The following is a 25,622-nucleotide window of genomic DNA, read 5'->3' on the forward strand; positions in this document are numbered from 1 at the left end:
AAAAGTACCCAAGATATAGATATTAACTCCCCAAATCCAACACTGAAGTTCCAGAGGAACAGTCTGAGAAGTACTGCTGGCTGCTGGTCTGTATTTTTTTCCATTTAGGTCCTTGAAGCCTTCATCTATAGACCCAGTAACAACTCCACCCCCACCTCATCCAGTCACTGCTCCCCCTCAGTAGGAAGAAAGACGACAAGCTTTGTGTTAACTTTTATTAGGAAATATGGAAGCCAACTCTCGGCCCTCAAATTGGGCCCCCAGTGCCCAAATTCCTGTGAATTCCCCTCCCTTCTCCTCCCCCACGCCAGAGAAGGAGAACTCAAGCCAAGGACAATCCCACTTTGGCTCCCAAATGGCAGGGGAACTCCTGGAGCCCAGGCAGAAAGGAGCTCAGCAGGTTCATCAGCCCAAGAAATCCAGATATGAGGGCCCGGGGGATCACAGGCAGAGGACCCAGGCCCCTGCATCACAGACGCTCTGTGTTCTGGCTCCGGAGCAGCTGGGAGGGCTAGCCAGGGGAGGAGCTGTCGGTGTCGGGGTCTGAGGATGCAGCCGCGCCCGGGCTGGTGGTCCAGGAGGGCAGGTAGGCCGGGCCGGGCCCGGAGTCGGCCCCGGCGTGGCAGCAGTGGCGGTGGCGGCTATCCAGGCTCCTCCACAGCACGTAGTAGCTGAAGTAGACAGTGCAGAAGAAAAGGGGAGTCCCGCAGACCATGACTATGATCACCACCATCTTCTTCTTCAGCTGCTCGGGCTGGGCCGGGGGCAGAGTGCTGGCGAGCTGGGCCAGCGACGGCGAGCGGAAGGAGGCGGCTGGCAGGGGGGAGCAGGAATGGGTCCGCTCGTCCAGGGCGTAGTGGGGAGGGCAAGCTGTGCAGGCATGGGCCGAATGGCCTTGGCAGGTGTAGCAGGAAGGGTGACAGCTGGCACAGATCCGGACCTTGGAGGCCGGATGCCCAATTTCAGGGGTCGGGCCCTGGCGAGTCTGGTTGAAATATCGGGGCGGGCAGTAGGACAGGCAGAGGCGGCCCAGGATGTAGTAGGGGCTGGTACACTCTGGAGGGAAAGCGGGACACGGACAGTGAAACTGGACACGCCAGGCCAGGGTGATCGGGGCAGACCCAGGGACAGGTCGGGGGACCCAGTGATGTTTGCTGCATTATTCGGGGAGGCTGGCTCAGAGAATCATTGGATCGCACATTTAGAGCTGAAGGGACCCCAAAGCCCAGCAAGATTCCCCCCATTTTATAAAAAACAACTCATGGAAAGATTTAAGTGACATGCCTAGGTTTTCTGACTCCATGCCCCCTGGGCACGGCGATTCCTGTGCCCCGTGGTTGCGGGCAGAGCAGGGGCCAGAGCCTGGCACTCACCTTGGCACAGCCCCATGGCGTCTTGTCGCAAGCACTCACTGGTCACCAGCGTGCCCAGCGTCCGGGCCAACGTGTCCTCCTCGGTGCCGTACAGAATCAGCGTGTAGCTCTGCAGGGTCCCTGGGCAGTGTGAGGTAGGCAACCCCGGTGACCACCTTGGCCCAGAGCACCGGGGCAGCCCCGCCTCTGGTGCAGAATCCAGAGAGGGCCCGACCCCTGCCCTGCCTTCCCCAGGTTCTCACCAAAGTTATAGAAATAGCCTTTGTTCTCCAGGGTCAGTGTCCAAACACCCTGAGGCTTCTCATCCCAGAAGTGTGTGGACATGAAGATCCAATTCTTATAACCCCGGCTGCTGATGTCGAAGGGCCTGGAGGAGGGAGAATGGGCTGCTGTGGGGAGAGCTTTGGCTCTAGAATTCCAATGTGGCCCCAGACACACGTTAGCTGTGTGTACCTGAGCTGGGGAAGTCACTTAATTAACCCCTGCCTGCCTCAGTTTGCTCATCCGTAAAATGGAGACAATAATAGCACCTACCTTCCTGGGTTGCTGTAAAGCTATTTCATCACTTGCAAAGCCCTTTGCCAACCTTAAGTCACTAAATGCAAGCTATTCATAGCAGGAAGAGGCCTGGGCCATTTGGGGAGAAGTGAAGGTTCAGGGAAATTCTAAGATGCGGTCGGGCCCTCATCATCTTGCCTGAACTATTTTAAGACTAGTGGTAGAGAACAATTAGAACCGCCTCTAGAATCCCCCCATCTCCACAGGCTGCCTGAGGAACCGTCCTAACGCACAATTCTTACTGGTCCTGTCACTTGTTTCAAAAAAAAAAAACAACCCAAAAGTCCAAACATGCAAAAAATCCTGTTAGTTCCATCCTGCTGCCAGAGAAAGCATAAATGCCTGATCCTATCATCCAAGGCCCTTCCCCACCTGCCTCCAACCTGCCCGATCTCATCTCCTTCCCTTTCTCTACCTTACAATCTGGCCAAACTCCACCAGATCTGTCCTTCTCCATTCCCTCCACCTCCGAAGGGTCTCCCTTCCTTCAAGGTCTAGCCCAGGTGTGTTACCTGCCAGGAAGCACGCCCTGATTTCTTCAGGTGCCACAGAATCACAAGATTGCAGAGTTGAAAGCCACTTTGGGGTCTTGTGGCTAAGGGCACTGACTTGGGGGTCAGGAAGAATGAAGTTCAAACTGCCTCAGACGTTTCTAGCTAAGGGACCTTGGGCAAAGTTATTGAATTATCTCAGCCTCAGTTTCCCTTCCACTTCATTCTCCATATAATTACCAGAATTATCTTTCTGAAGCATAACTCTAACCCAATCACTACCTGCTGAAAAATCTCCAGTAGTTTCCCTAGGATAAAGTCTCAACTGCTCAGGTTGGCACTTAGAGTCCTTCTCATGTGGCCCCAGATTTGTGTCATGTCCCTCCCTTTGTTGCACTCCAGACTACTTCTTAACCAGACTTGCCCGCTGCTCCTTGTATGTGATATTCCATCTCCTCTCTCCATCCTTTGCTTCAGGATGTCCCCTTGTGCCTGGGATGCATTCCCTTCTCCTCTCAATGTCTAATGCCCTTCAGGGCTCATCCCCTGCGCTCCCAGCTTCCTGACCCCTTCTTCCACCCCCACCGACCCACAGCCCCAACTGGCTCACCCCCACCTTGAAATTGCCTCATTTATAACTTAGTTTATGTTTATATTTAACATATGTATACACTTACCTCCTCAAGGTTATGAGGAGCTTAACTTCTGTAAAGCATTCTACCAAACGCAAATTGCTCTAGAAATTCTAGCTAGATTAAGATCGATGATTATGTTACATCCCTCAGTAGAATTTAAGTTCCTTACATTCCCTTTGTACATTGTTTTTGTCTTTGCATTTCCAAAAGTACCCACTAGGTACCTAATAAATGCTTGTTGACTGATCATCCAACTTTTGCTTACAGAACTCACACAAAGGAGATCAAAACTGAATGTGGCCCTCCAGATTTGGTCAGTTCAGGGCAACATGCTGTGGTCAGAATCTACCATATCTCCTTATTCCTGCTTGCTATTCTTCTCCATTCAGTTAAAGATCCCATTTGCTCTCTCCAAATCACATTATTGATTTAACACTGAGTTTGCAGTTCACTAAAGCCAGATCTTTTTTCAGATGAATTTCTGTCTAATCATACTTTCTCCCATCTTGTGCTTTATGAAATTGATTTTTTGAATCCAAAGATATGACCTTCCATTTATATCTATTAGATTTCATGCTAAGATTCAGCTCAATATTTTTGCCTGTCGAGATGTTTTGTTTGTTTTGTTTTGGACTCCTGACCTTCCCTTCCAGTGTATTAATTATCTCTTTTAAGCTTTGCACCATTGGCAATCTTGGTAATATGCCAGCTAAGACTTATCCAAAGTCATAATATGTTTTTAACAACATGAAACGGCCCTGAGTCATGCATAGATCCCTGTGGCATTCCCCTCGAAATCTCGTTCCAAGATGGCCTATCTTCAGTAACAATTACACAGTAACTGTTCATTCGTCCAAGCCCGAATCTATCCAAATGAGGAGTCAGTCACTAATGTAACTGTTTCGTCCACAGCTCTCCACCTTGTCCACGAGAATAGCACAAGACTGTCAAATGTTTGCTAAAATCTACATGATATCTACAGTATCTCCTCTCACTTGGCAGTCTAGGAGCACCAACAAAAATGGAAAATAAAGTTAGCTCAGTACCTCCTGACCCCAAGGAAGCCACATTGGCTTTTGGCGATCAGTGCTTTGTTCTCCATATGCTTGTTCACTTAACAATTTTTGACCCAGACCTATAATGTCATAGGTTTGGGGAACTTCAAGTGAGGAAAAGCTTTCTATCAATGCAGATCAGCAGCTGTTCTACAGTTTAGACAGAGAGGGTTACCTAGGCTCCTGAAGGATTTCATGACCTGCCAGGTTCACAAAGCCAGGGTGAGTAAGAGATAGGTTTTAACCCAAGCTGCCTTTTACTCTTAGAAAATATGGTCTGAATCCTGCCAGAATTAAGCCAATCATGGTGGTCTTTTGTTTGCAAAAGACTTTCTTCTTTTCTCCTTCTTTTTAAAAATCAGAAAAATAGTTGCCTTTCTCTAATCCTTGGGAACCTCTCCATAATTTTTTCATTCTCCATAATTCTCCATAATCTTTCAAAAGTCCCTAGGAGTGGCTGAGCTATCAAATCTGGCAGTTCCTTCAGTTCCCTGCCAAGGACATAGTTGGCTTGGGCCAAGTGAGTTGAACTCATCAGTTATTTATCCTTCCTCTCATTTGCTGTACGTTATCTTTTTTAAATGTTGATTAGTTACTTTCTAGACCCTCTAACTTTTCAAAGCCAGACCTTCCCCTTTGGACTGATCTCATACTCCCTTTGTCAGTGTTGTATTTGATCTTGTCCCAGTCCCTTTTAATTTTGGTTAAAGATTCAGCTCCTGGAGGGCAGGACCTCTGGCCTACTGATTATTGAGTCTCGATTCCCTTGCCCAAGGACTATGAACAAGAAATAAAATAAAACAGGATGAACTCACCTGACTGCCACTAGCGTGGAATGTGTGCCCATGGGGCTGGTGAGTGTTATCTCCAAGTCCCCTCGGCGACTGTAGGTGAGGGACAGCTGTACCTGGACATGCTCCAGTGAGCGGATGTAAGGATCTTTCCCTCCGCAGGCTGACACGTTTCGGCTCACATGCATCCTTGATTTGATAGAGCTGCCCAGGGATGGGGTTGGGGATGAGAATGCAGGAGTCACATGGAGTAGCTGAGACCCTCTTCACCCTGGGGTAGGGTCAGGAGCAGGGGAGAACACAGGAAAGTGACTAGGTCCTGGGCAGGCAGGGAGGGAACTTAGAGGATGTCAAAGTTAGCTGTCCCCTTAGGACACAGAAAGTCAGAGTTGGGAGAGTTCTTAGAGCACAGAATGTCAGAGCTGGGAGGGCCCCTAAAACAGGATCCTTAGAATCCAGGATGTCAGGGCTGGGAGGGCTCTTAGAACATAGCTCCCAAGGCTAGGAGGGATATTAAGATATCAGAGTTCTTAGAATATGGAATAATAGTATTGATACTCTAGGGATCTATGTTTTTTTATCTGGGGTCCACTGACTGAGTTCCAAACCTGCTCTTTCCTAGCCATATGTGCTTGAATAAATCCTGCCTTTTTTTTAGGCTTTAGTTTCTTCATCTACAACACGAGGACTGTCCCCCTTCCAGCTCTAAAGAGTGATTTCATGAATCCCAGGGCCTGAGGGTACATGTTGAGGAGGGGAGATGCAGAAAGGGAGGGGGCCCTCACATGGGTGTGTTGATGATCTTGACAGAACATTTCAGTTGGGGTCGAGTCATAGTCCATTTCTTGGCCAAGTCCACCAAAAGCCCACCATCCAGCAACCCATAGCCATAGTGGTGGCTTACTGTGGGGAGACAGGTGAAGGGTGATCTGTTTCTTTGTTCTGGAGTCCAGGGCAGACCCTCCAAGGGTAAGGGTGAATCCCTCCCCTCCCCACACACCTCACCTTTGCGTCCTACTCCATTGGTGGCCCAGTCCTCAGCCTGCAGTTGAGCTGGCTTGGAAGCCCTCACTACTAGATGTTGCATGTCCCGCCAGGTAAGGAATGGGCTGTGGGTGAGAGGACAGGGTTAGAGGTGGGACAAGAAGAAGGGAAAAAACTCAGGATCTGAAGGAAGTGAAGGAGGAACATAGGAAGATAGAGTCAAACTGGAGAAACTGAGGGAGAGCCTCAGAACATGGATGTCAGAGCTGGGAGGGACCTTAGAGCCCAGGAGGTCAGGGCTGGGAGGGCCCTTAGAACCCAGGAGGTCAGGGCTGGGAGGGCCCTTAGAACCCAGGAGGTCAGAGCTGGGAGGGCCCTTAGAACCCACGAGGTCAGGGCTGGAACCATACAGAATGTCAGTGGTAAAAGGGACTTTAAAGCTCATTTGGCCCACTCTTCGCACTTCACAGATGAGGGAGCCATGAAGGAGCAGTACCTTCAGGAACAATGCCTCCTGCCCCCTTTCCCCCAGGTGTGTGAAGGAGGGTGGGATGTAAGGAACTGGGAGGGCCCTTTGGGGACAGAGGCCGGAATGAAGAAGTCCAGACCCAGCCCGGATTCACCTACTTGGCTTCCAGGGCAAGTGCGATCATGCCGGCGGCCAGTGGCGCAGAGGCTGATGTCCCCGTGTGCTTATCTGTGCACTTGTGGTGCAGGTCTGTGGTCACCTGGGGAAAGGCGTTTGGAGGTGGGGATGGGGCAGGAGGCAGGGACCGGAGGGGGGTGCACGAGGGTGGGGTGGGAGGGAGGACCGGAGGGGGGTGCACGAGGGTAGGGTGGGAGGGGGGACCGGAGGGGGACAGGAGGGGCGGGGCAGGAAGGAGGACCGGAGGGGGCTGAGGGGGGCGGGGCAGGAGGGAGGACCGGAGGGGGCTGAGGGGGGCGGGGCGAGAGGGGGGACCGGAGGGGGGTGAGGGGGGCGGGGCGGGAGGGGGGACCGAATGGGCGCGCAGGGGCGGGGCAGGAGGGGGGGACCAGAGCGGGGTGAGGGGGGCGGGGCAGGAGGGAGGACCAGAGGGGGGCATGCGAGGCGGGGCAGGAGGGGGGACCGGAGAGGGGAGGGCTGCCGACACTCACAATCTGCCCGTCGTTGGTGAGGCCGCTGCTGAAGGTGGTGGTGAGGGTGGAGGCGCAAGCCTCGCTGTACCAGGGCACCAGGCCGTGCTGGGTGGTGCTGCCCACGGACAGTGTGTGGATGCTGTTGGTGTAACCGTCACAGTTACAGTTGTCAAAGTGCAAGCCGCCATTGCCCGAGGCCCAGACAAACAGCGTGCCCAGATTGCTTCGACCCTGCGAACAAGGAGGGCGCTGTGGAGTCAGGGGCTTGGGGGGGCGGGGCAGGAAAGGCTTGTGAGCTGGAGGGGACCTTATAAGGACCTTAACCTCCTCTTGCAAACCGGGAAAATGGGACCCAGATGGGGGAAAATTTGCCTAAAGGCACCCACTGAGTAGGTGTCAGAAACGTAGGGGGTCGGCCACCTGGGAGGGGGGGTAATGAGGAATCCCCTGAGGGTGGGGGGTTGGGATCCAAATCCTGGCTCTGGGAGCTCTGTGTCTTCTCTGTGGGCCTCAGTTTCCTGTAGAATGAATGGGTCCTAGAAGATCTCCTAAGGACCTTGCCAGCTGGAAATATGATCCTACAGGGGGCAGCTAAGTGGTGCCATGGGGCACAGAGCACCGGCCCTGGAGTCCGGAGGACCTGAATTCAAATGAAGCCTCAGACATTTACTAGCTGTGTAAGTCTTCCAATTGCTTCAAAAAATAAACAAAAAATATGATCCTATGATTTCTGTGAATTTGGGGGAATCATTTCACTCCCCAACTGTAAAATAAAGGGTTTTGATTGGGTCAAGGATTCTTTCTTTTAAAATGTATTTTAAAATGTTTAATTGGGGCAGGTAGGTGGGGCAGTGGATAGAGCAACAGCCCTGAAGTCAGGAGGTCCTGAGTTCAAATTTGACCCCAGACACTTAACACTTCCTAGCTGTGTGACCCTGGGCAAGTCACTTAACCCCAACTGCTTCCGCACCAAAAAAAAAAAAAAAAAAAAAAAAAAAAAAAGTTAAATTGATGTGCTTAAAAAAAAAAAAAAAAAAACTAATTTCCTCCAATATTCCTTCCTGTATTCTTTCTCAAAAGCCATCTCATGTAACAAATACTTTGTTAAAATAGTTACTTTTTGAATTAAAAAAAAGATGAAAAAATTAGCACAACTGATCGATATACTGAAAAAGTTTTAAGAATATATACAGTGTACAATGCTTGTTGACTACTCTGACTCCTGCAAAAGGGTGGTGTGGGAGTGTCTTCTCTTATCTCTTCTTTCTAGTCAGGCTTGTTCTTCATAATTTTGCAACAATCCTTTTTTTGTGTGTGTATGTGTGTGAAGCAATTGGGGTTAAGTGACTTGCCCAGTCACATAGCTAGGAAGTGTTAAGTGTCTAAGGCTGGATTTGAACTCAGGTCCTCCTGACTCCAAGGCTGATGGTTTATCCACTGTGCCATCTAGCTGCTCCTACAACGTTCACTTTTGATTGTTGTTTTCAAGGATTTTGAGGGTTTCCAGGCCTCCTCAACTGCTCAGGGTCAGCATCCTCATTTACAATTAATTTATCCTTACAAGGATTTATCACTTATTTATGACCTATTATTTATTAATTAATATATTGATTTGGGAAGATTTAAGAACTGAGCATGATTGATACTGCTGAAGGAACTCTGCCAGGAGAGCAAAGACTCAGAAAGGCAGTCAAGAAAGGGTGCTACATGGAGTGATCTTCCCGGCAGTATGAAACATCTTTGTTCCCAAATCCCCAGGAGCTGTCCTTAGTCCTGATCTCTCAGGACTTACTGATTCTTTCTCCTCCTTGATAGTACCCTGTCTATGCTTTATATTTCTTTCCTTGTGTAGATGTTGTAACCCCTCAATGCTACCCCAGGTAAGCTACTTGAGGAAAGGGATTGTTCCATTCTTGTCTTTACATTCCTAGTATTATTGTTCAGTCATGTCCAATTTAGTGACTCAATGGTCCATGCACATCAATGCTATCCTTAGAGTTTGCTTCTTTTCTTTTCTTTAAAGTATTTTATATTATTTTTCCCTACTGCATGTAAAAATAATTTTTAATATTTGTTTTAAAACATTGAGTTTCAAATTTTTCCCCTTCTCCCCTAGCCCCATTCTCTGAAGGAGTAAGCAATTTGATATTGGTTATATATGGGGGCATACTTTCCATCAAGAGACCATGGAATATCCTTTACAAAGATACTGGAGTGGTTGCTATTTTCTTCTCTAATGGATTAAGGCAAACAAAATTTAAATAACTTGCCTGAGGTCTGATAGCTAGCAAGTTGGTGGAGTCAGGATTCAGGCTCAGACCCTCAGGATGGAAATCCAGGATATCCTATCCTATTGTCAATATTTGAACTACTTCCCTCACCAGGAGTATGATGAGGACCAGATGCAACTGGGGCCAAGAATGTCATTTGTAACCATCAGGGATGCGGAGCTTCCGGAAGTTGCGGGATCATCTCATCTAACCCTGGCAATTTCACTTTTTACAGATGAGGGAACTGAGAGGAGATGAAATCTCTTGCCCAGGGGCTACCCTAGATAGTAAGGGGCAGAACTGGAATTTGAATGATGTCCCCGACTATAAATCCAGCTCTTTTCCATTCTGTTCCTAAACCGTAAAGATTTTTTTAAGGGCAGCTAGGTGGCACAGTGGATAGAACACCAGTCCTAAAGTCAGGAGGACAGAGTTCAAATCTTATCTCATACACTTAACACTTCCTAGCTATGTGACCCTGGGCAAGTCACTTAACCCCAATTGCCTCAGCAAAAAAAAAAAAAAGAGTTTTAAAAAATATAAAAGACATTAGGATAATATTCTTTTTTCCCCTCAAGTGTTTTATAGTTTACAAAGTATTTTTTACTTCCACAGTCCTATGAAATAGGAAGTATATTATTTCCATTTTGCAGGTGAGGAAACTGAGACTCAGAGGGAGGATTTGTTCAATGTCCCATGGCTTCTAAATGCCTGAGATACCCTCCAGGGCTAGCTCACCTCACATTATACTGTCATGCATCTCCAAGGAAAAGGAAACTGAATGATCTTTGGGGCCAGAATTTGAAAGCAAATCTTCTGACTCTGAATCTGGCTTTAGTACTTCCATCTCTTAACATCTAGATATCATAATCTCAAGGTCTGACTGCTAGGGTATAAGTTTCAGGGCAAGGATGGGTGTCTAGTAGATAGTGGGGCAAAATAACAGTCATATTATAGCTGTGTGCCCCTAAACAGGACACTTCTCTTTGAGCCTTGATTCTCCTACTCATAAAATGGGGGTATTTTCCAGAAAGTTATTGAGAGGAAAGTACTTTGCACATCTTTTTGAACTTTAGAAAGAATCACCATCCTCTATGAGGAGATCCCTTTCCTTACACCTTTGCAGAAATTGAGGTAGGGAATGTGGAACATTACATATATTGTCAGGGTTTTTTTTAAACAATCTTTTCTAAATTTTTGTTCTCAATCCAATTCTTCCTGTGCAACAAGAGAACTGTTCGGTTCTGCACATATTGTATCTAGGATATACTGTGACAGATTTAACATGTATTGGACTGCTTGCCATCTGGGAGAGGGGGTGGAGGGAGGGAGGAGAAAAGTCGGAACAGAAATGAGTACAAGGGATAATGTTGTAAAAAATTACCCAGTTCTGCACACATATATTGTATCTAGGATATACTGCAACCCATTCAACATGTAAAGGACTGCTTGCCATCTGGGGGAAGGGGTGGAGGGAGGGAGGGGAAAAATCGGAACAGAAGTGAATGCAAGGGATAATGCTGTAAAAAATTACCCTGGCATGCGTTCTATCAATAAAAAGTTATTTAAAAAAAATTACTCAGGCATGGGTTCTGTCAATAAAAAGTTATAATTATTAAAAATAATTTAATTTAATTTAAAAAATAAATTTTTGTTTTCATCTTCCTCTTTTTTCTTTCTTTTTAAATTTTCAATAGTATTTTATTTTCCAGATCAATGTAGATGTTTTTCAAAATTCATTTTTGTAAAGCTTTGTGTTCAAATTTTTCTCCCTTCCTCTCTTACCTCCTCCTTCTCCAAGACAGCAAGTAATCTGATATAGGTTAAATATGTGTAATTCTATTTTTTTTTATTTTTTATCTCTTTTTTACTAAAGTTTTTTATTTACAAAGCATATGCATGGGTAATTTTTCAACACTGACCCTTTGCAAAGCCTTCTGTTCCAAATTATCCCCTCCTTCCCCTATCCCCTCCCCTAGATGACAAGTAGTCCAATACATGTTAAATATGTTAAAATATATGTTAAATCCTATATATGTATAAATACATATTTATACAGTTATCATGCTGTACAAGAAAAATTGGATCAAGAAGGAAAAAAACTGGGGAAGAAAATAAAATGGAAGCAAACAACAATAACAGAAAGAGTAAAAATGCTATGTTATAGTCTACACTCAACTCCCATGATCCTCTCTTTGGGTGTAGATGGCTCTTTTCATCACTGAACAATTGGAATTGGTTCGAATCCTCTTATTGTTGAAAGAGCCATGTCCATCAGAATTGATCATCATATAATCTTCTTATTGCTATGTGTAATGATTTCCTGGTTCAGCTCATTTAGAATCAGTTCATGTAAGTCTCTAGGCCTCTCTGAAATCATCCTGCTGGTTGTTTCTTACAGAACAATAATATTCCATAACATTCATATACCATAACTTATTCAGCCACTCTCCGATTGATGGACATCCACTCAGTTTCCAGTTTCTAGTCACTATAAAAAGGGCTGCCACAAACATTTTTGCACATGTGTGTCCCTTCCCTCCTTTAAGATCTCTTTGGGATATAAGCCCAGTAGAAATACTTCTGGATCAAAGGGTATGCATAGTTTGATAACTTTTTGAGCACAGTTCCAAATTGCTCTCCAGAATGGTTTGGTTTGTTCACAGTTCTACCAACAATGTATCAGTGTCCCTGTTTTCCCACATCCCCTCCAACATTTGTCATCATCTTTTCCTGTCATTTTAGCCAATTTGAGAGGTGTGTAGTGATATCTCAGAATTGTCTTAATTTGCATTTCTCTGACCAATAGTGATTTGGAGCACCTTTTTATATGACTAAAAATAGTTTCAATTTCTTCATCTGAAAATTGTCTGTTCATATTCTTTTGACAATTTATCAATTGGAGAATGGCTTGAATTCTTATAAAGTTAAGTAAATTCTCTATATATTTTAGAAATGAGGCCTTTATCAGAACCTTTGAATGTAAAAATGTTTTCCCAGTTTACTGCTTCCCTTCTAATCTTGTCTGCATTAGTTTTGTTTGTACAAAAACTTTTAACTTAATATAATCAATATTATCTATTTTGTGATCAATAATGCTCTCTAGTTCTTCTTTGTTCACAAATTCTTTCGTCCTCCACATATCTGAGAAGTAAATTATCCTATGTTCTTCTGATTTGTTTATAATATCATTCTTTATGTCTAAGTCATGAATCTATTTGACCTTATCTTGGTATATGGTGTTATATGTGGGTCAATGCCTAGTTTCTACCATACTAGTTTCCAATTTTCCCAGCAGTTTTTGTCAAATAGTGAAACCTTATCCCAAAAGCTGGGGTCTTTGGGTTTGTCAAACACTATAGCTATTGTCAAATAATAGCAATAGACTATTGCTATAGTCACTGACAATTTTGTTCTGTGAACCTAACCTATTCCACTGATCAACTGCTCTATTTCTTAGCCAATACCAAATGATTTTGATGACCATTGTTTTATAATACCTAGCTGATACAGCTAGGCCACCTTCATTTGATTTTTTTTTTCATTAGTTCCCTTGAAATTCTTGACCTTCTGTTCTTCCACGTGAATTTTGTTGTTATTATTTCTGGATCAGTAAAATAGTTTCTTGGGAGTTTAATTGGTATAGCACTAAATAAATAGATTAGTTTAGATAGTATTGTCATCTTTATTATATTTGCTCTTTCCAAGAGCACTTTATATTTTCCAATTGTTTAGATCTGACTTTATTTATAGTTTGTGCAATTATATTATTGTTCTGTAAGAAATGATGAGCAGAATGATTTCAGAAAAGCTTGAAAAGACTTACATGAACTGATGCTGAATGAAGTGAGCAAAACCAAGAGAACATCGTACATAGCCACAAAAGATTATGTGATGATCAACTATGATGGACTTGGCTCTTTTCAACAATGAGGTGATTGAAGTCAATTCCAATAGACTTGTGTTAAAAAGTGCCATCTGCATCCAGAGAGCAAACTTTGGAGACTGAATGTAGATCAAAGCATAGTATTTTCAATTTTTGTTGTTGTTTGCTTGTTTGTTTTTTCTTTCTCTTGTTTTTTTCACTTTTAATCTGATTCTTCTTGCTCAGCATGATGTATATGGAAGTATGTTTAGAAGAATTGTATATGTTTAACCTATATCAGATTGCTTGCTGTCTTGGGGAGAAGGGAAGGAAGAAGAACAGAAAAATTTGAATGTTGAAAACTTGTTCATGTATTTGGAAAAATAAAATACTATATAATGTGTAATTCTTTTAAATATATTTTCATATTTGTCACATTGTACAAAAAAATTGGACCAAAAATTGTGAGAAAAAAATTTATTTTTCTTTAAAAAAAGAATTCTTATAAAGGATGGCTCTTTGAATGGGAGGAGAGAGAAAAAAATACAGGAAAACATTTAGGAGATGTAAAAATAAAAAATATCAACAAAAATGTAGTTAATTTTTAAAAAGAGAGCATTAGCACCATCTCCCACTACTTGCACCTTGCAGCCTGTAAATTTTGAGCAAATGAATCTGACCTTTTCTTTGAGTCTGGGCTTAGCTATAAATTAGGATAGGCTCGGAACTACAAATCAAAGATTTTGCCTTGGGTGTATATAGAGATAGAAAAGAATCCTAGGGCCCAGCCCCATAGCTTGCACTCACAGTGTTGACCCCCTGGGAGAAGGCCTCTTGAGTCAGCACCCCTGGGCCATCCACTGTGCGCCCATCATCCTCAGGACCCCAGCTGGCACTGTAGATGTGGATGTGTTGGGGCTGAAGGCTCAGGGACTGGGCCTCTACAATGTCAGTAATGGAGCCATCCAGCATCCTCACACCTGGGGATGAGGGTAGAGAAATAAGGGTAGAGTGGGGGACTGGGGCTAGGGCTTTTACCCACTTCACAAGGCTTTCTCAATCCCCACCCCTGGCTGGATCTGTATTCCAAGATTCAGATTCCTGTAGGACTCCACATTCTACTATATACCTTCCCCAATAACCTGTAAGGGCCTCTAGAACTCAGGTGTCTCCTGGTGTATCCTTGGAGAACAATTGACCTAGAACATCAGAGCTAGGAGGGGCCACAGAATCATAAACTATCTGATCTAGAAATGCCTTCAAATCTTAAATCCTCCAGCCTGGGAGGAGTTTCAGAGCTTAGAACATCAGAGCTAGAAGGAACCTTGTAATGGGCCAGAACTCTGGACAAATTCTTACAACAAGATGTTAACTCAGTTTAATGAGACAATGCTTATCTAGTTTATCATGGTGATTAATAGTTCTCTAATTCAGTACATTTACTTAGTACTTAATATAGTTCTACAAGATTGACACCTATGATAATGTAATTATAATAGAGTATAAAAGAGCCAACAAGGACTGGGAGAGAGACATTCACTCCATCCCCCAACATCGTGGTGGCTGGTCTGTCCTCTTCATTTCCCCACTGAGACCAAGACCAGTCTGAAGGGCCTCCAGAAAGCTGCCCGGGCCCCAGGCAAGGAGACAACACTGTGAAGGAGATAATAAAGAATTTGGACTTTAACACCTGTCTATTCTCATGGTGATTGCTCTGCTGAAACGAAGACTGGTCCAGAGACCTCCAGAAAGCTAACCAGAACATTATAGAACCTCAGAGAGCATTTTGTCAAGCCCCCTTCCTCCCTTTACAAATGAGGAATAGGAGATCCAGGGGTTCATTAACTTGCATAAAGCCATGGAAAGATCATAATGGTGGGTGAATGGAGAGTGGATGGGAGTGGGGAGAGGCTTGAGGCAGCTAGACTATTGCACTAATCTAGGTGTGAGATGATGAGCACTGGCATTAGAAGGGTGGAAGCAGAGGAGAGAAAGGGGTAATAATACAGCAGTTAGGAAGAGAGGTCAGACCTATTCTTCTTGCCCCCAAAAAGAAGAGAATTAAGAATAAACAATGGGAACTCCTAAGGAGGGAGATTTCAGCTCCAGAAAAGGAAAAACATCCATGGCCAGAACTTCCAGCAATGGAATTTGCTGACTTGATCCTTATCATAGGGGTCTTTTAAGCATTAGCTGGGTGATCACCCACCAAGGATTTTGCAGTGAGGATTCATGCTTTGGGCTGTGTTTGGGCAAAGTGACTTCAAGTACCTTCCAGCTTTGAGATCCTGGGAGGTAAAAGGGAAATGATGGTGTCGCCAAATATCTAAAATATGGTCATTTGGGGAAAACAAAGAAGACTTGTTCTAGGAGGCCTCAGAAGTAGAACTAGGTGCAAGAAGGGACATTGCAAGAAAGAAGATCTCCAAGGGCCACAAGAAAACAGCAGTGGTTAAACAGCTGGTCTTTAGGTCAAGAATGTTGGGGATGGGATTGCTAATTTAGAGAGGGGTGGGACTGGATGCCTTCTGAGAGGGCCCTTCAAACTTCATCCCTGATATGATTCCTCCTTCCCTAGATCTGTTACCTTTAGGGGCTTCCAACAGTCTGAATTCTAGGAACCAACTTCCCAGCTCTGACATTCTTTGTTCTAAGGGTCCTCCCAGGTTTAATATCCTGGGTTCTAAGGCCCTCCCAGCTCTGACATTCTGCGTTCTAAGGGCCCTCCAGGCTCTGACATCCTGTGTTCTAAGAGCCCTCCCAGCTCTGACATCCTGGGTTCTAAGGGCCCTCCCAGCTCTAACATCCTGTGTTCTAAGGGGCCTCCAGGCTCTGACATCCTGGGTTCTAAGGCCCTCCCAGCTCTGACATCCTGCGTTCTAAGGGCCCTCCTAGCTCTGATATCTTAGGTTCTAAGGACACCACCCCCCCAGCTCTGACATCCTGAGTTCTAAGGCTCTCCCAGCTCTGACATCTTAGGTTCTAAGGACACCCCCCCCAGCTCTGACATCCTGGGTTCTAAGAGCCCTCCAGGCTCTGACATCCTGGTTTCTAAGGCCCTCTCAGCTCTGACATCTTAGGTTCTAAGGACCCCCCCAGCTCTGACCTCCTGGGTTCTAAGGGCCCTCCCAGCTCTGATCCCCTGGGTTCTAAGGGCCCTCCCAGCCTTGACATCCTGGGTTCTAAGGTCCCTCCTAGCTTTAATATCCTGGTTTCTAAGGGCCCTCCCAGCTCTAACATCCTGGGTTCTAAGGGCCCTTTCAGCTCTGACATCCTGCATTCTAAGAGCCCTCCAGGCTCTGACATCCTGGGTTCTAAGGCTCTCCCAGCTCTGACATCCTGCATTCTAAGGGCCCTCCCAGCTCTGACATCTTAGGTTTTAAGGGCCCTTTCAGCTCTGACATCCTGCATTCTAAGAGCCCTCCAGGCTCTGACATCTTGGGTTCTAAGGCTCTCCCAGCCCTGACATCCTGGGTTCTAAGGTCCCTCCCAGCTCTGATATTCTGCATTCTAAGGGCCCTCCCAGCTTTAATATCCTGTGTTCTAAGGGCCTTCCCAGTTCTGACATATTGTATTCTAAAAGCCCCCACATCTCTGATCTCCTGTGTTCTAAGGGCCCTGACTTTCATTTATCATCTTGATCACTAGCTTTCAGAAACACCTCCACTTGCCCAGTCTACTACACAGACAGCGATTCCCACAGGCCAAACCTGGAGAACCCTGACACTGAGCCTTAGCACCCTGCCTTGTGAGAGAGAGCAGGACCTGAGCATGGATGCCAGCACCTTTCTTCTAGAGGAAGAATATGACCCCCACCAGAAACATAAACCTCTGGCTGGAAATCACTTCCAAAGCAGGGGCACCCACCCTGTGGGGCTGCCTTTCGAGGTGCCCCCTCACGGGGTCCCTACCTCCAATCTTGGCCTTGTAAGCCACGCCTGTTCCACAGACCCTGTTGTTGGCAACAGCCGCCACTTCTCCAGCACAGCGGGTCCCATGCCTGGGGAAAGGGAGGAAGACAGTGAGAAGTTCCTTCCTTCCCCATAGTGGAAGCTCTGAGAGACCCATGTGTTCCCCTCCAAATCCCCCAAGGAAGGAACTCACCGATTCTCATCCATAGGAGTGTATCGCGGCTGTGGGTCAGGGTCATTGTCATTGAAGTCATAACTGGCCAGGTGGTCCTGGATCAAAGAATTAGAACACTTCAGGTTGGAAGGAATCTTACAAACATTTAGTTCACTCTAGCCCCACTTAGATGAGTAAATTGAAGCCATAAACATTAAATGGCTTGCCAAGGTCAGTCACACAGCTACTTAGAGGCAGAGTTGGGATTTGATTCCCAACAATAAGGACCATCCCAAAGTGAAATGGACAGCCTTAGGAGATCATCGGTGTGATGCTGAGATCGTCAAGTGAAGGCTGAATGATCATTTGTTGGGGGATGATGAAAGAATTCTTGGCCAGGTATGGATTGATTTCTCTAAGATCCCATAACTACCTAGCAAAAGCAATAAGATTTGAAGTGAAATCATAGAACCGATGGATTTATGGCTGGAAGTTAAATGTTATGGCTTTAAAGTTATATGGGATTCTCTTCCTTTTCACAAATGTTTATTTATTGTGAATTCTGTGCCAGGCACTGTGTTGGGTGCTGAAGCTACAAAGACAAAAGTGATTTGTGAAAATGTTTTCAATAACTTCACATATGCCAGGAAAGGAAAGAATGAAGAGAGAGAATCTGGAACTCAAAGTTTTAAAAACAAATGTTTAAAATTGTTTTATATGTAACTGAGGAAAAGAACTTAAATAAATGCAAAAGTGAAACAGACCCTGCTTCCAAAGGGTCTGTTTCCAGAATCTACATTTCACTGGGAAGAAAAAGCATATACCCAATAAATAAATACAAAATAATTTGGGGAACCTGAAGTAATACTGACAGCAAAACGAGCTTTAAAGGGTTTCTGTGCCTAGGAGGGAGAGAAGGTTTCTAGGATGTGAGGGTGAGGAAGAAGATTTGGGAAGGGGAAAGGGTTGTGACACAAAAACAAAATCAATGAGGGGTGGAATGTATATCACATGGATTGGTTTGATTGGAGTATATGGTTTAATGCTCTATCTTAAGAGAAACTAAGGCCATCAGGGAGAAGTGACTTTCATAAGATCACACAGTCAGTATGCAGAAGAGCTTGAATTCCAACCCAGGTTCTGATTCTCCATTCTGTGCTTTTACTATCCCATTCCTCCCTCTGTTAAGTTCTTGCTTCGTGTGAAGGTTCCCTCCCAACTGGTCATTTGGGGGAGTCGGGGTAGGAGGAGTGTTAAGAATCCCAACTCCACCCCCACCCCATTCCCAACCCATTCCCCTCACTGCCCTCCTACCTTCCCAGGTCCCTGCACTCACAAAGTTAGCCTGCAGATCAGGGTGGTCCTTCTCTATGCCGTCATCCAGGATGGACACCACAACCCCCTGGCCTGTGTAACCTTTTTTCCAAGCCTCCACGATGTTCAGGTCAGGTTTGACTTGCTTGTTCTAGAAGGGGAGCCTCAGAAGGTCCCTGCAGGGACTTCCCCAGCCTGGGGGCCCCAAACTCCCAACAGTGGAGACTGAGGCTTAGGGGAAGCCTTGCTCCTCACCTGGCCCCCTCACTCCTTATCCAGGAACCCTGGAGTTCCCGCCCCGCCCAGTCCCCACCCTTCTTACCATATACCACTGTTTGGAGAACCAGGGGTCGTTAGGTAGCACAAAATTTTCTCTCTTTACTCGGCGCTTCAGTGTTTGCTGCTCAAACCAGTGGACCTGAAAGAACACCATTTCTGTCTTCCCTGCTCAGAAACATCAGGTACCAGGGAAATTCTCCAAGCACTCATTTTTTTTTTAACTTGCCATCTACTATTCTGTTGTTCAGTTCCTTCACTCATGCCCAACTTTTCAGGACCTCATTTGGGGTTTTCTCTGCAAAGATACTGGAGTGCTTTGTCATTTCCTTCTCAAATTCATTTTACAGATGAGGAAACTGAGGCAAACAGAATTAAGTGACAGGGTCACATAGCTACTAAGTGCTTGCTCTGAACCCAGCGCTTCTTGTTTTCAAATGTTATCCTTACTCGATCCATTCTGCCACCTGTCTGCCCCAATGCCTACATACAAGCCTTGGAGGAAAAAAGCAGTATTTTTTGTTTTGTTTTGGTCTGGTTTTTAAAGAAAAAACCAGAAGCAAAACCTCAGACAAACCTGGAAAGAGGAATTTGTTGCTTGTTAATGATATATGAGGATCGACCTTGTTAAATCAGGGAAGGACTGAAACACTGATTTCATTAGTATATGGAAAAGATGCAGGTGGTCTTGGACCTCAGAGCATTAAGGTTAAGTGACTCACTCAGCCATCAGTGTTCGAGGCAGAATCTGAACCCAGCTCTCTCTCTCTCTCTCTCTCTCTCTCTCTCTCTCTCTCTCTCTCTCTCTCTCTCTCTGTCTTTTTCTGTCTGTCTGTCTCTCTCTCTCTCTCTCTCTCTCTCTCTCAATAATAGCTTTTTATTTTCAAAATACATGCAAAGACAGTTTTCACCATTCACCCTTGCAAAACCGTGTGTTTCAAATCCCTCTCTCCTTTTCCTTCTCCCCCTAGACAACAAGTAATCCAATATATGTTAAATATGTACAATTCTATACACATTTCCACATTTATCATGCTGCAAAAGAAAAATCAGACCAAAAAGGAAAAAAAAATGAGCAAGAAAATGAAAAGCAAGCAAGCAACAACAAAAAAAGGTGAAAACACTATGTTGTGATCCACCTTCAATTCCGAAAATCTATTTCTGGCTCCAGGACTAGTTTTCTATCAGTTACTCCATACCACATCTTACCTTGTTAAATGCTTTTAGCATTTACATAATAGTTAATGCTAATTTCATATTTTTAGGTTTTCATTGTCAGTTACTAAACTTGTAATTTTTTTTAAGAGCCAACAAACAGCTATTAGGATAGCGTGGAGTGAAAGTGGAGATTCACATATCTCGTGAGCCAATGTAAGGATACTGTCTGAGTCTTGGGTACAGAAAGATGGAGACTTGTCAGGTAGGTAGCATAGTGGATAAATTGTTAGACTTGCAGTCACAAAGTCCTAAGTTCAAATCTAGCCTCTGATGTTTACTAGCTGTGTGACTCTACTCAAATCACTTAATTTCTCCCAACCTCAGGTTTTTCATCTGAAAAATGGGGATAATAATATCTATTTTCCAGGATTATTTTGAGTATAAAATGAGAATATATATGTGTGTGTGTGTGTGTGTGTGTGTATGTGTTTTATATTTATATATGTGTGTTACATATATATGTAAAATACATCCACACCACACATACATATATATATTGTCCTTTACACATTTTAAAGGATTATATACAATTAGCCCTAATCTTCTCAATCTTGGAAAGAGCCCTAAATTGGCAGGAAACCTGGGTTCTCATTGTGGCTGTGTCATCCTTACTCTGTGTAACTTCAGGAGAGACACAATGTCCTTGGGATTAATTTTCATAAAATGCTTGATATAATAGAAAAAAATCCTGAATCAGGAGGCTGGGGACCTGGGGCTCCAGAGGAAGGAAGAATGAAAATGGAGAAGGGATTCAAAACCAAGTCTGTGAAGGAATTGAGAACATTTACCCAGGAGATCTTGGGAGAATGACAATTGACTCGAAGTCTTTGAAAAGTTGTGATGGATATGCTTGCCATCTGGGGGAAGGGGTGGAGGGAGGGAGGGGAAAAATCGGAACAGAAATGAATGCAAGGGATAATGCTGTAAAAAATTACCCTGGCATGGGTTCTGTCAATAAAAAGATATTTAAAAAAAAAAAAAGAAAAGAAAAAAGAAAAAAAAAGTTGTGATGGATAAGAGGGATTAAATTTGTTCTGCTTGGTCCCAGGAGACCAAAAAAGGAAGAATGGGTTTCAGTCAGGGGATATGCTAAATAAATGTTTAATAATCAGGCTCTCAGAAAATGCAAGACATTTTAAAAGTTTGATCTCCATTATTAACATTTTTTTCCATACTGTCAAGTCTAGACAATCAACAGAACAATAAATCAGGCCTTGACTGGCAGTGTTAGAGAATTTCTGAGATATAAATGCTCTTACTGAAAATGTAACTAGTTCCAAAGTACTGGTCACTGCTGGTTTCAGGGAAGCAGATTTAAATTCAAGGTAACAAAAAACAGTCTAATAATGAGAGCTGGTCTAAAGTAGAATAAATGGCCTCAAGAAGTAAGGGGTTCTCCAATAAACTTTAGATGGAAAACACCATCTGTATCCAGAGAGAAAAATCTGGAGGTTGAATGTAAATCAACATATTCTATTTTCACTTATTTTTTTCTTTTTTTTTTCCCTCTTATAATTTTTCCCTTTTGTTCTGATTTTTCTCTCCCAATATATTTTTTAATGTGAATGTACACGTATAACCAGGAAAAAAAAATTAAATAAATAAAAAAAAGGAGTAAGGAGTTCCCCATTGTTACAGACTTTGGAAGAACAGATTGGATAACTATGTCAGTCCCATGATTCTAGTCCTACTTACTCATTGATCATGGATAAGTTGCTGCCCAGGTCCACTGCCTCAAAATCTCAGAAGTCTAAAATGATTTTAAGAGTATAAATAATAGCTTCTAACTCATCTTCCCCCAACCCCAGAGAAGGGAAGCAAGTATAATGAACAAGGTCAGCAAATCTGGTGTTCTTCTTCCCCTCCCTCCACTCACCTTAGGGTCTTTCTTCAGCCTCAGGCTGTGGCCCCAGTGTTGGCTAAGGGCTCTTGAAGACACACCCCGGTGCCGGAAGTGGTAATAATGCTGGCCCTGGATGACCTGCAGAGATGGCCAAGCCAAAGAAGCTGAGGCTGAATAGGTCCCCTGGACAGCTCATACTAATGAGAGGAAGCCCACCGCCCACTCCCTGGCATGCCATCACTTCACACCACCTGGAACCAGACCTTCCATTGATCTACCTGGCCACACAGCAGCCAGCTCTGCTCATTGCCTGAGACATGGTGGGGACCCCGGGGAGGAGGGACGGTTGGTTATTTATCTGTGACTGAGCTGAAAAGGAGAAAATTGGGGAAGGAAACAGGAAACAGTTGGGCAAGACTGTCTGAGACTCAGAGGATGTCTCTATTTCTGAGCTCACAGGGGTGATGTTGTCTGGAAAGATAGTGCATGGGGGGGGGGGGCTTCTGCAGCCCCCAGATCTGAGGAACTACATCTAAGTGTGCAGGAAATGAGGAGACAGTGTATACAGGTGTTTGTGTACACTTTATATCCACTTCAGCATGTACAGTTTACACTATATATGGTGCATTTAGTTCAATAAACACAAATATTAAGTTCAAATAAAACATAGACTTTAGTTCAATGAACATTGACTATCTGCTCTGCTCAATGCCCTTGGTAGGCATTGTGAGAACAAAGATAAAAAGGGATGTGGGCTTTGCCTTCAAGAAACTTATCTCTTATTAACTGGGATACCTCATGCACACAAGTAAATATGAAAGGAGATACAGGGCAAGGGTTCAGGAGCAGAAAGGAGATCCAGGCAAGTTCTCTGGGAAAAGTGGACTGCTGGAAGGAAAGAAAGTCTCATGGAAGACCACAGGTTCAGGGTCTCTATAAAGCCAGAAGGGGCTTTGTCCAAACTCTCATTTGTGTAGATGGGGACTCACCCAAGAACACTTAGGTGCTGACTCACACCTTTAGGAGGGAGAAGGATTACGAAAAGCAAATCATTTAACCCCTCAGTTTCTCCTCTGTAAAATAAGGAGGTTGACCTGGATGGCCTCTCAAGTCTGTTTTAACTCTACTCTGCTGAACTACTATCACGATCTCTTAAAAGTCCAACTCTGTCCCTCCCTTACTCCATAAATGTCAGTGGTTCCCTATTGCCTTTAGGATCACATATAAAGCCCTTTAAAATCTTCCTCTCCACTTTTCCAACTTTCTTACACATCCTGTCTTCTACGCTCCCCCACAAGAGGCATTTGTGCTCTTGCTCATATTTCACACACTAACATCTCTCTTCTCCATGTCTTGAGCATCTCTCCCCATAACCAGAATATATCCCCTCTTCACCTCTCTTTTTTTTTCTGCAAACCTCTGCTCAGTCAATACCATCTACATGAAATATTTCCTGATTCCCCCCAGCTGGTAGTGCTCTCTTACCCAAATTTACCCTGATTTTGCTTTTATATATTGTGTATATATTTATTTATACAAACTTCTTTTCTGATAGAATGTCATTGTAGTCTTAGTACACCCACTGCCTGGGTTGGTGCCTAATAATTGTTTCTCTGTCTCCAAATCCAAAAGTTCTTTCCACTGTACTATGCTACCATGCTAGATTCTGGGGATACCAAGAAAAAGTGGAAAATAATGACTCTTTATTTTCCATTTTTTCTTTGTATCCCCAGAATCTAGTGCTTTTATCCTTAGAATCTTTGTCCTTAAAGTGCTTTTATTCTACAGGAGGAGGGAAGAGGGAAGAAACTAAATCCACATAAGGATGTGGATAATGATTTGAAGAGAGAGATCCATTCCAAAAATATGATGACCTTGAAAGATTAGACAATAGTTCACTCAGATTAGAACATTAAGTGTACAAAAAAGAGTAAGGTGAAATATGGCTGGAAAAACTGGGCCAGATTGTGGATATATCTAAAGCATTTCAGGCTAAGTAAAGTGCATGTATTTTAGTCTATGGGCTACAAGGAAGCATAGAAGGTTTTAGAGATGGAGAAGGACTCCATCAGTCCCATACATTAAGAGGATGTCTGGCAATTATTTAGAAGGTGGGATGGAAAAGGAAGAGCCATCAGTGGGAAACAATGAGAGACCACTTAGAATTTGTCTTAGACTTGTGATGGAAAGTGCCAGAGAATTATGGAGACTGGATTGGATCAAAGCACAGTATTTTGTGTATTTTTTATTGTTTGTTTGCTTGGTTTTTTCCTTTCCTTATGTTTTTTTCCCCTTTTGATCAGATTTTTTTCTTGCACAACATGACGAATATGGAAATATGTGTAGAAGAATTCATTGTACATGTTTAATCTAGATCCAGTTGCTTGCTGTCTTGGGGAGGGGGGAAAAGACGGAGAAAAATTTGGAACACAAGATTTTGCAAAAGTGAATATTGAAAACTATCTTTATATATATTTGGAAACAAAATACTTTTTAAAATGTTTTTAAGTAGTCTTAGGAAGACCACTTAGGAAATAAAGAGTTTGGGTGCGAAGGAATGAAGGTCTGAACCAAGATGGTAGCTGTGTAAACAAAGAGAAGAGATAATAGTAGGAAATCTATAGCACTTGGCGATTGTTGAAAGCTGGGGTTTGAAGTAAGATCAAGATCATTATGAGGTTTCTAGCCTGGGGAGACTGGGAGGAAATAAGAGGTTTCTTGGGGAAGACAATGGATTTCATTCTAAACATGCTGAATCTGGGATGCCAGGAGGCGTCCCGGTAGAAATTCCAGATGGGAGCTCAAAGACAGGAGAGTTAAAGCTGAAGCCATAGATCTCTATGGGGACCCAAGGGATAACTCTGTATGTGTTCTTTCTTCGTTCCCTCCCTCACTCCTTTGATACCCACTCGCTCATCAAGCCCTGGCAATTTGGCTTCCTCTCCTATTGCTCTATGGAAACAAGCCTCTTCAAGGTCACTAATGACCTCATTATCACCAACTCCAATGGCCTTTTGTCAGACCTTAACCTCCTTTATCTATCTCTGGAATTTGATACTGTGGACCACTCTGCTCTTCTTGAAATTCTTTCTCCTTCTCTACCCTTGGATTTGGAGATACTGTGTCCCTATGATTCTCCTCATAACTACAGACATGTCCATGACACGTGGAGATTTTCAGAATGTATAACTCAAGGAGAAAGGCAGCAGTGTCAGAAAGCAACATCATCTTACAATGAGAGAGGGGTGAGATTTGGAGTGAGGAGAAAACTGGGATCAAATTCATTTTATTATACCTCCTAATTGAATGAACTTGGAATATTCATTCCCTTCCTCAAGCTTCAGTTTCCTCGTTTGTAAAATGAATCTCATTCTCTCCACAGTATTTATCTCTAAGGGTCATTGTAAGGTGCAAATGAGATGATATATTTTTTAAAAATTTTAAGCAAACTATCAAGTACTGCATGTCAGTCATTATAATTATCTTTGCTTTACAGATGGGGAAAGTGAAGCATTCAAAAAAGTTATGTGAGTTAATCCTGATTACATCCAATTCAATCCAACAAGTATATAATAAGCACCTATTTAAACCTTATATTTAGATCTAGAAGGTAAATTTAGAAGGGCTGCCCTTCTTTTAAACAGGACAAACGAATGCTCAAAGATTCCTGATTTGCCCAAGATCAGAGAGGTTGAAAAGAGCAAAATCAGGATTCAAAATCTCCCAATCCAATACTGTTCTTCTCACTAGTCCATGCTGCTTGTG

The 25,622-nt window shown here is 43.9% G+C and overlaps 1 protein-coding gene across 4 annotated transcripts in view; it reads right to left on the minus strand.

Annotated features, from left to right (window-relative positions):
• Window positions 1–201: 201 nt before the first annotated feature.
• PCSK4 (proprotein convertase subtilisin/kexin type 4) overlaps window positions 202–25,622 on the minus strand; it is a 34,179-nt gene continuing 8,758 nt past the window's right edge. The window contains exons 2-15 of one of the 4 annotated variants that reach the window (XM_051972209.1): window positions 21,891–21,995; window positions 18,843–18,938; window positions 18,543–18,671; window positions 17,246–17,322; window positions 17,053–17,141; window positions 13,949–14,121; window positions 7,025–7,237; window positions 6,515–6,615; window positions 5,909–6,012; window positions 5,689–5,806; window positions 4,928–5,107; window positions 1,616–1,740; window positions 1,374–1,493; window positions 202–671 (exon numbers count right to left, since the gene is read on the minus strand). In XM_051972209.1, the coding sequence (XP_051828169.1) occupies window positions 442–671; window positions 1,374–1,493; window positions 1,616–1,740; window positions 4,928–5,107; window positions 5,689–5,806; window positions 5,909–6,012; window positions 6,515–6,615; window positions 7,025–7,237; window positions 13,949–14,121; window positions 17,053–17,141; window positions 17,246–17,322; window positions 18,543–18,671; window positions 18,843–18,938; window positions 21,891–21,995 (1,860 nt within the window). In that variant the 3' untranslated portion in view covers window positions 202–441. Of the gene's footprint in view, window positions 1,057–1,373; window positions 1,494–1,615; window positions 1,741–4,927; window positions 5,108–5,688; window positions 5,807–5,908; window positions 6,013–6,514; window positions 6,616–7,024; window positions 7,238–13,948; window positions 14,122–17,052; window positions 17,142–17,245; window positions 17,323–18,542; window positions 18,672–18,842; window positions 18,939–21,890; window positions 21,996–25,622 lie in introns of all 4 variants that reach the window. The other 3 variants (XM_051972206.1, XM_051972207.1, XM_051972208.1) reach the window with 3 other exon arrangements.

This window comes from Antechinus flavipes, chromosome 1 (genome assembly GCF_016432865.1).
Source record: "Antechinus flavipes isolate AdamAnt ecotype Samford, QLD, Australia chromosome 1, AdamAnt_v2, whole genome shotgun sequence".
Lineage (NCBI taxonomy): Eukaryota > Metazoa > Chordata > Mammalia > Dasyuromorphia > Dasyuridae > Antechinus > Antechinus flavipes.